At 49.5% G+C, this 10,319-nt stretch overlaps 1 protein-coding gene across 1 annotated transcript in view; it reads right to left on the bottom strand.

Moving 5' to 3' along the window:
* Window positions 1–21: 21 nt before the first annotated feature.
* Window positions 22–10,319, bottom strand: part of samm50l (sorting and assembly machinery component 50 homolog, like) — a 10,818-nt gene continuing 520 nt past the window's right edge. Inside the window, exons 2-15 of the mRNA XM_030355314.1 lie at window positions 10,002–10,115; window positions 9,301–9,402; window positions 8,925–9,012; window positions 8,302–8,408; window positions 7,818–7,948; window positions 7,208–7,295; window positions 5,391–5,519; window positions 4,755–4,826; window positions 4,219–4,305; window positions 3,480–3,550; window positions 2,862–2,929; window positions 2,227–2,373; window positions 1,544–1,685; window positions 22–1,065 (exon numbers count right to left, since the gene is read on the bottom strand). Of these exons, the coding sequence (XP_030211174.1) occupies window positions 1,020–1,065; window positions 1,544–1,685; window positions 2,227–2,373; window positions 2,862–2,929; window positions 3,480–3,550; window positions 4,219–4,305; window positions 4,755–4,826; window positions 5,391–5,519; window positions 7,208–7,295; window positions 7,818–7,948; window positions 8,302–8,408; window positions 8,925–9,012; window positions 9,301–9,402; window positions 10,002–10,115 (1,392 nt within the window). The 3' untranslated portion in view covers window positions 22–1,019. The remainder of the gene's footprint in view (window positions 1,066–1,543; window positions 1,686–2,226; window positions 2,374–2,861; window positions 2,930–3,479; window positions 3,551–4,218; window positions 4,306–4,754; window positions 4,827–5,390; window positions 5,520–7,207; window positions 7,296–7,817; window positions 7,949–8,301; window positions 8,409–8,924; window positions 9,013–9,300; window positions 9,403–10,001; window positions 10,116–10,319) is intronic.

Genomic DNA, 10,319 nt, shown 5'->3' with positions numbered 1-10,319 from the left:
AACCGATAATTCAAGAATACATTTTGAAGTTTCCTAGGAAAAGCCGTTTTTATTTAACTTGCGTGCAGAATACAACAGCTTAGACAAATGGAGAAAACAGGAGAACTGGGGGGCAGGGTGGCCTGGTGGTCTCTGACTGACCAACGAGAGACCTCGCTAACAAGAGACCTCCGCTAACAAGAGACCCCCCGTTAACGAGAGACCCCCCGTTAACGAGAGACCCCCGCTAAAGAGAGCCCCCTAACAAGAGACCCCTAAAAAGAGACCCCTAGCGAGATACCGACCAACGACAGACCCCCGCTAACGAGAGACCCTCGCTAAAGAGAGACTAACGAGACCCCAACTAACAAGAGACCCCCGCTAACGAGAGACCCCCTCTAACGAGAGACCCCCGCTAACGAGTGACCCTCGCTAACGAGTGACCCCCGCTAACGAGAGACCCCCGCTAACGAGAGACCCTCGCTAGAGACTAACGAGACCCGAACTAACGAGCGACCCCCGCTAACGAGCGACCCCCGCTAACGAGCGACCCCCGCTAACGAGAGACCCCTGCTAACGGGGGTCCGCAGGTTCAAACCCTGCCTAATTAACCACGGTTTCTTCCGACCGCGGGACAAAGAAAAGTGCAGATCATCGGTGTGTGTGTTTAACGTTTACTTTTTAAATCGGGATCTCATCTCTAATCCGACATTCATTCATTAACTTGGAGCGTCTCCACCACGACCTCAGTGAGATGAACGTTGGCTGAACCCACAATAAAATAAGTTACATGTGTGGGAGGGGGGGGGGGGGGGGAGGGGTCCTTCAGAAGAGATACGTTGCTACGGTAACCGAGGAGGGTGATGACGGAGGAGGTGGAGGAAGGTGGTGTGAAGGGGTGGAGGGGGCGTGGGGGGGGGGGGGGGATCCACACACACAACACGCCAACGACCGCCGACCGCCGACAGCTCCCCGCTCAGTTCCCCTTCTGGACTCTGCGGTCGCCGCGGCAACGAGAAGGCAACTGGGCGACGGTGACATCACAGGAAGCGGATCCCTGCACCGAATTGGACGCCGTCGCAGATCCTGGGGGAAGAGCGCGCAGGAAGTGAGCGGAGGAGGGAACACAAGCGACTGGGAACATGAGGAACGCTGGTTCCTGATGAAGCTCAAAAGGTCACCCCATTCACTCACTCATTCCCGCTATTCACCCGCTCTCTCCGTTCACTCACCCGCTCTCTCTCTCCGTTCACTCACTCAACCACTCTCTCTCTCCGTTCACTCACTCAACCACTCTCTCTCCGTTCACTCACCCACTCTCTCTCTCTCCATTCACTCACCCACTCTCTCTCTCTCTCCGTTCACTCACCCACTCTCTCCATTCACTCACCCACTCTCTCCATTCACTCACCCACTCTCTCCATTCACTCACCCACTCTCTCCATTCACTTACTCACCCACTCTCATCACTCTCACTCCATTCACTTACTCCCTCACTCACCCCCCCCCCCCCCCACACACACACACACACACACACCACCCCCCACCCCCCCCCTCTCCCTACCTGTCCCCGCTCTGGACCCCCATGGGGACGCAGTAGTTGAGCTCCAGCCGGGCGATGTTCCCCAGACGCAGGACCACCCCCGCCCCGTAGGACCAGCGCAGGCACTCAGCCAGCTTCTGGAGGTGGGCCTTGGGGCCCTCGCCTGGAGGGGGCCCGGAGGGTTAACGTTAACCACCACAACCACCACCACAACCCCCGAGTGAGCCGGCCCATTCAGCGCTCACCAGGCACGCACAGGACAAACGGTACTTTGGATTCAACTACACTTTGAAGCAAAAATAAAGCTCCAACTTGTGCTATTAAACTGTTATTAGTACTACAGTTGTGTTGCTATTAAACTTTTATTAGCCCTGCAGTTGTGTTGCTATTAAACTGTTATTAGTACTACAGTTGTGTTGCTATTAAACTGTTATTAGTACTACAGTTGTGTTGCGATTAAACTGTTATTAGCGATACGTTTGTGTAGCCTTTGAAGCGCGGGTTTGGGTCGTAGAGTTTAGGGTCCTGTAGGTTTTGGGTCGTGCCCCTGTAGGGTTTGGGTCGTGCCCCTGTAGGGTTTGGGTCGTGCCCCTGTAGGGTTTGGGTCGTGCCCCTGTAGGGTTTGGGTCGTGCCCCTGTAGGGTTTGGGTCGTGCCCCAGTAGGGTTTGGGTCGCGCCCCGGTAGGGTTTGGTTCTCGTCTCACCGTAGTTGAGGTTGCAGAGGTTCCCGGCGTTGAGGAAGAAGTGTGTCCGGAACAGGTCCCCAAAGCCCCCCTTCCCAGGTCTGAAGGGGAGGGGGGTGTAGAGGTGCAGCCCCCCCGCCCAATACGCCTCCCCGCCCAGGTAGTCCCCTGGAACACAAGAGACCCCCACAGCACCGTCAGGGTCCGCACCCCCAGTCTGCTAACACAGGATCGCATGCGAAACCGGCGGCCAATAGGAGGGGCCGATAAGCTACCATGTGACCCTTCTGCTGTTTCCATAGAAACAGTGTATGACGGTGATCGGAATTGGTCCTAAAGGGTACAGATCTGGGAAATACGAGTTGGTGCGCATAGGCCTCGACATTTTACCAACGTATGCTAGGGATTTTACGTTTAAACGTTTTCAAGGGCAGAAAAGTGAAATATGAAATAGGAAAACATTTTGATTGATTCCAGCTTTCACTTTAACCTCATAACTTGTCCACAGAATACCCCACACAAAAGACAAAAAAAAATAAACATTATTGGTAGCTAGGGTGAGGTGTAAAAACGAAATGGCTAACAGCAACATAGCTAACCACCGTTCCCTGGCTGTCTTTGGAGGGTCTCCACTGGAGAGGGTTGACCCGTCTCACCTTCACTCTGCGGACCGATGCTGTACATCCCGAACCCTCGCACGCTGGTGGGGCCGCCCAGGTAGAACCTGGAGGGGGAGGTCATGTTCATACATTTGCATTACATTTAGGGCATTTAGTAGACGCTTTTATCCAAAGCGACTTACAGTAAGTTCATTTGTCCGAAGAAGGAGAAACAACAATATATCGCTGTCGGTACATTAAGGATGTTCATAGAACCAAGTGCAAAGCACTTACAATCGCTAGGTTAACCCATTCCCTGTACACAACAGAAATAGCAAGGATTAGATGCTACAAAATGCTAAGTACTATAACAGTTACAACATACATTAAGTGCGTACATTAAGTGCGAGGACAAACAACATACAATGCATGTGTAAGGGGGGAGGGGGGCTAAGAGGGTAGGCTAGGTGAACTGTGAACAAGGGACACTACAGTAGACTAGGTGCAGAAGTACCAGAGAACACACGACTCCGATTAACAAGGCATCTCTCTGACTTCACATCAACACAAGATGCTACTTGATGCACTGAGCCATCACACTACTTTCACTTTACAATCCTAACGTTTTTTTCGTGGATTCAGACGGACCGAAGGAGGTGCCAGAGGGCAGCGTACCTGTCTGCGATGCAGGACGAGTGTCCCCCAAGGGGGTAGAGCATTCCTCCCCACAGAGACGCCGACAGCACCTGGGAGGAGGTGGAGACACGGTAAACAACACGTCGGAGAGAAGACTCTGGAGAGGTCGCAAACGCTGACGATTCAGGAACAACTCAAGACGTAGACACATCAGCGACCTAAAGCTTTATGTTCTGTAATGCCCATGAACTGAATTTCTTTTTCTTCCTCATCTTCCTTTTGAGTTAGATGAATATAGATATATTTATAGACATATCTATGATATCGATATTTATCTCTATCTATTATATCTATCTTGATATCTATCTAACCAGACATCTACCTATATCTTTCTATGTCTATCTAACTAACAAGATATCTACCTATATATCTATCTATCTAACCAGACATCTACCTATATCTATCTATCTAACTAACCAGACATCTACCTATATCTATCTATCTAACTAACAAGACATCTACCTATATCTATGCATCTATCTATCTATCAATCTATATCTATCAATCATCATATCTATATGCATATGATTATTATAAGGGGGACTCTGCAGGAGACCGCCCTCCATGCAGCTTATCGTTGTGTTTTAATCTCGTTGGGAGTCTGTCCCAAAGACAGAGCAGGCAAAGGGATCGGACGTCTCGATGGACGGTGCAGCAAAGGATGGAGTGAGCGGTCTTGAGAACACCTAGCAGCTAAAGGAAGGTGGCGCGGTCCTACCGAGTCCAGGAAGAGATGTTTGTTGAACTGCAGCTCAAAGTCCTCCTTCAGGAAGCTGGCGTCACCGCCAGTGTAGCCCGCTAGCTCCTGCAGACCCACACGCACAGAGACACCACGTTAGTAAAGGTACGGTGGGAGAGAGAGACACACACACACACACACACACACACACACACACACACACACACACACACACACACACACACACACACACACACACACACACACACACACACACTAAAGTTTGTCCTATAGGAGGTATTCCAAGACATTAAGATCTCTCGTCTCTCTTATATTTTTTAAAGTAGTCTGCCCAAAAGTAGGTCAATAACCTATAAACACCAAACTGCCGTTTACATTTTATATTTATCCGGGGAATAAACTTTTTCTGGTGGGGTGTGATTTGATTCGGACACAGAATCCTTAAACCAAGACTTGAGACAACACCAAACCCTGGAGAAACCGGTCTGATCTTGACTAGTGAATGACTGCAGAACAGCGCCCACTAGTGGACACACATAGAACAGAACACACACCTGGTTAATTCGAAGCAAGGCACCTCTGTTGGGAAAGATGGCAGAATTCCTGGAGTCGACGGACATGCTGTGCTGGAAGAGGAAGAGGAAACACGACCACAGGGTTAGAGAGCAAACACACAGACTACTGTGTAGTAATACATATATACACTGCTACAGACACGTATTGGAAAATTGTGTGAGAGTAACTAAGTGTAACTGTTACAGTAACTAACTAACTAACAGAAACTAACTAACTAACTAACGAACAGTAAATAACTTACTGTTAATAAAATAAGTGTACATAACTAAGTGTAAACTAAGTGTACCCTTAGTGTTCCTTACCGACAGCGCTGACTTGAGGGAGTGTCTGCTCTACATTAACTAAGTGAACCCTTAGTGTTCCTTACCGAGAGCGCTGACTTGAGGGAGTGTCCGCTCTACATAAACTAAGTGTACCCTTAGTGTTCCTTACCGAGAGCGCTGACTTGAGGGAGTGTCCGCTCTCCTCGCGGACGGTTACATTAACTAAGTGTAACTAAGTGAACCCTTAGTGTTCCTTACTGAGAGCGCTGACTTGAGGGAGTGTCCGCTCTCCTCGCGGACGGTTACATTAACTAAGTGTAACTAAGTGAACCCTTAGCGTTCCTTACTTACCGACAGCGCTGACTTGAGGGAGTGTCCGCTCTCCTCGCGGACGGCGAAGGAGGCGCTGCGAGCCAGACAGCCCAGCTCCCTCCACACGCCCTCCCACTTCACCGTGTGGCTGCTCCGGCCCACGGGGAACTGGGGGGCCGGGGGGGGCCGGGGGGGGGGACAGGGGGAGTGAGTTAGTGGAGACGCTACACGGCGCCTCGCTGACCTGGGGCCACGCGAAGCACTGAAACATTTAAGGGCCTCGCATACCGTCGTTCGTCACACACAGTGTGTCAGCCATTCATTTGAGCATATAAACACACGTTCATGCACACACACTCGTTGGCCCACTCAAAGACATTCATTCACCAGGTCATACACCCAATCAGCCATTCATCACCCGTTTAAAACACATTCATTCACCCATTTAAAAACACATTCATTCACCCATTTAAAAACACATTCATTCAGCCATTTAAACACATTCACTCAGCCATTTAAACACATTCACTCAGCCATTTAAACACATTCATTCACCCATTTAAACACATTCACTCAGCCATTTAAACTAGAGCTGTCAGTTAAACGCGTTATTAACGGCGTTAACGCAAACCAATTTTAACGGCGTTAAAAAAATTATCGCGCAATTTTATTTAAAAAAAAAAAGATTTTTTTTTGTTTAGACCCTTTGGCTCAAAACAAAGAAGCAGTAGCCTGACTGCTATGTTCAAATGACATTTGTTCAAAGCAGTCGTTTAATTGCACTATAGGCTCTTTTTTTGTATCGTCCTGTTTTGATCAGTCTATGCCAATGTTGTTATCAATAAAAAATCATTTGCACAAGGCAAGCCGATGCACTTCACCATGTTGATAAGAGAATTAAAATGAGAAGAATTATGGGACAAAAAAATCAAGGGATATTTAGCATATAAAAATAATTTGTGATTAATCGCGATTAATCGTGAGTTAACTATGACATGAATGCGATTAATCGCGATTAAATATTTTAATCGCTTGACAGCTCTAAAAAACATTGATATAGCCATTCGTCATGCCCACACAAAGGAACGGCCGGCTGGTCGTGGGTAGCTTGGGTGGTGTCTCGCTCAGGGACACCTCGACACACACGGGATCGAACAAGCCGGGGATCGAACTAGCAACCTTTTGGTTGCCAGGCGATCTGCCCAGCCTTCTTAGCCAAGCTGACGTTAGGCTGCCGAGTTTGAGGCCAACCGTGGGTCAGTGACCCGAGCACGGAGCCAGAACGATGTGAACTCGGTGGGACCGCAAAATAATAAGGAAGGAATAGAGGTGGATGTGGAAACAAAGAATGGAAATCTACGGGAAACCCAAGTGTGAGGCGTGTTTATGTGAACACATATACCCGGAGCTGGCCTTGATTCATTTTAGAGTGTATCTTATGTGTGCTTTCGATGGATATGGATTAAAAGCACTGCAGGCCACGTTGGAAGTCCTTCATTCTGCACTTGAAAGCGTTTTTTTTTTTTTTTAAGGGCTATTCAGGAATTCAACTCCTTGTGCCGTCAGCTGAGTGAGAACGCCAACGTCAGCTGGCCGGTCGGGCACGTGACGGGTAACACAATATGGTTGATAAAGTAGAACAGAGACACACACTCAAAGACACACGCACACACAGACAAACACCCAGAGACAAACACAAACACACAGACCAACCCACACACACTCAAAAGACAAACACCCACACAAGTCTCTCTCTCTCTCTCTCTCTCTCTCTCCTCTCTCTCCTCTCTCTCTCCCCTCTCTCCCCCCCTCCCCTCCCCCCTCTACCGTCCCTCCCTCCTCCCTCCCTTTCTCACATTGAGTTCTGCCGACAGCCCTCGGTCCGTCTCCTTCAGTGAGCTCCAGGGAAACTGTCCGGTGACTTTGTAGAGGTTGAGGACGAGACTGGAAGAGGAGGTGGAGGAGAAATTACATCAGGCTCCCATGCACACGATTCAACTGCAGTCACAGCTCACTTTATTTAACTAAATCAGCGTGAGTATTGTTGGTCAGGCAGTCTGAACATTATAACCAGTTGGCAGTTGGTATTTTTACTTATACAATAATCAGTCAATTATCAAAATTATCAATTCAACCTAACGATTAAACATCCGTCCATCGACACATTGATCACATTGATTTCATCCTTCCTCATACAGCAGATACTGGTCACAGTACTGTACTGGTAACATAACCAGTACTGGTACTGGTTACAGAACCAGTAACAGTACTGGTAATGGTACTGCTTACCGTACTAGCAACATTATTGGTACTGACTGCTACCAGTACTGGTAGCAGCAACATCCTTACAGTTACTGGTACTGCTACCAGTACTGGTAGCAGTACCAGTAACTGTAAGGATGTTGCTACTGGTAACTAAACCGGTACCGGTCCTGGTACGAGCACGGATGACGCTGGCTGCCTTACTTGCGCTCGAAGCAGCCAGGCTGCGGCTTGAAGAAGGAGAGGCCGTAGGACGTCTCCTTGGTGCCGTAGGAGAACTGGAACGTCATCTTCTCCGCCCGGCCCAGCATGTTGGGCAGCTTCACCCCCAGCACCTGGTGGTCAAAGGTCAAGAGGTCAGCACCGACGAGCTCCCCTCCGGCATCAGCCATGGAGAACCATCCTCCGTGTTGGAAAACAAACCTCTTCAAAAACCATGGACACTTTAATGAATAGTATGCCTCAAAAAGGTCACGATTCATTATAACCGGGATAGAATAATTTTTCCTGACTTCCATTTTCGTTTTAAAACATTTAACAACTCATTTTATGTTCTGGACTTTGACACACCATGCCTCTAGAGCCGTTAAAACAGTAGTTTTGAAAAGAAACGTCTCTCTGAAAGAGCGTGTATCACAGAGATAAGGGGTGTGTGTGTGTGTGTGTGTGTGTGTGTGTGTGCGCTCACCATGCTGCCTTCGTTGTTGCCGACCATGGTGTTGTAGCTTCCCGTCAGCCTCTTGACCTCAGTGACCTCGAAGATGACGTCCAGACCGTTCGGCAAGGCCCCGGCACCTGAGCGGACAGGAAGTGAGGTCACTTCCTGTCCGCTCAACTTTGACCCCATGTACATATTCAACTGTAACCAACAGGAAATACTCCATGCCCAGACCGTAAATAAAATTGTACATACTCTTACGCACTTATTGCATGTTGTGCGTCCTGGCACATAACAGTACACTTAGCATTGTGTAGCATCTTATCCTAGCTATCTTTGTTGCATACAGGAAATGGGTTAACCTAGCGATTATTAGTGATTATATACAGTCCCGACAGAAATATCTTGTTGTTTCTCTTTCTACTGACAAGTGTACTCATTGTAAGTCGCTTTGGATACAAGTGTGCCAAATCCCCAAAATGTAAATATTTTGCCAAATGTGTCTTCAGTTAATAACTAAAACCAGTACCTCGCAATCAGAAACATCATAAAATCATTGCGTACAGTAACATGATGTGTTCCATCTAAACCCAAGACCAGACGGTCTCCTAAAGCTGAAGGTGGAGGAGGTGGAGGAGAGGGACCGGCCGTACCTTCAGACGTGTCGATGAGCACCTCCACCTCCTTGAAGATCCCCAGGCGTAGCAGCTTCTGCCGGGCCATGTGGGCCTTCTTCATCACCTGAACAGAGACACAACCGCTAGGTTTCTCCAACCCACTGTTAACAATAAGGTGCTGTGTTCAAGTGCATTTGTGTGTCCAGGTGCGTGGTCACATACGCGTGTGTGTTCAAATACGTGTGTGCACGTGCGCATACGTGCACATGCGCAGGTGTGTATGCGTGTGCATGTGTGTGTTCACGTGTGTGCGTTCACGTGTGTGCGTGTGCGTGTGTGTTCACATGTGTATGTGTGTGTGTTCACGTGTGTGTGTGCGTGCGTGTGCGTGCGTGTGCCGATCACCACGTACATCGATGAGGTTCTTGGCGTGGAACACGTCTGAGATCTCGTGTCCCAGGAGATCCTCCTTCGTCCGGCCAAGGCCCTGGATGTTGACATGCTGGACCACCACCTGCAACACGTAGACAGCACACGCCCCAACACGTTCACACCCAGCACCGAGGAGGAACGGGTGGAAGGGTGGGAAAACCCCCCCTGTTGAGGCAGAACTTCCGCCAAGCCAACGCAAAAAAATTTGATCTTGGGAGAAGATAAAGGCTGTAAACGTTTTGGGGGTAAAATGGCTCCTTTGTGTTTCCCGGGAGCAGGTGTGAGGGCTGTTGTGAGGGCTGTTGTGAGGACGTCAGCCTGCTGGAGCCAGTGCAGAACCGTGTCTGATCCAAATCAAACCCCACTTGGCAGCGCTGGACCCCACACTTAAACCCTGAGTTTACCCAGCGGTCGGCGCAGCGCCCTATGAATACACAGACAGGTACAGGCACCGACAGACAGACAGGTACTGACACCAACAGACAGACAGGTACAGACACAGACAGATACAGACACCAACAGACAGGTACTGACACCGACTGACAGACAGATACAGACACCGACGGACAGACAGGTAGAAACAAAAACAGACATACACCGACGGACAGACAGATACAGACACCGACAGACAGGTACAGAGAGACGGGTACAGATAAAGACAGACGGCAAGGTGTGACTCACATCTTTGTTCTCCAGGATCTCCTGCTTCGCTGCGTGTTCCGGCTCGGGCACCTCGATCATGTCGTCTGGGTTCACCCCCAGGTCCCGTCCATGCATGGGCAGAGGATCCAAACTCTGCCGACCCACAAGCAGTCACACACGGGCGTGAACAACACACCACATCACACACAGCCGGCCCTACCGAGCTAACGGACATCGCTCTGAAGGAGCGGACGGGGAAGGTCAGGGGGGGCGGTGTCGCGGGTCGGGGTGTCAGTGCGGCGTGGAGTCCAGACCCCGACAGGTAACTGGTCTGTTTCCATTGAGCTTTAAGACCAT

Source organism: Gadus morhua, chromosome 4 (assembly GCF_902167405.1).
Source record: "Gadus morhua chromosome 4, gadMor3.0, whole genome shotgun sequence".
Lineage (NCBI taxonomy): Eukaryota > Metazoa > Chordata > Actinopteri > Gadiformes > Gadidae > Gadus > Gadus morhua.
The sequence above is the reverse complement of the archived record's forward strand: the minus strand, read 5'-3'. Positions and strand labels throughout refer to the sequence as shown.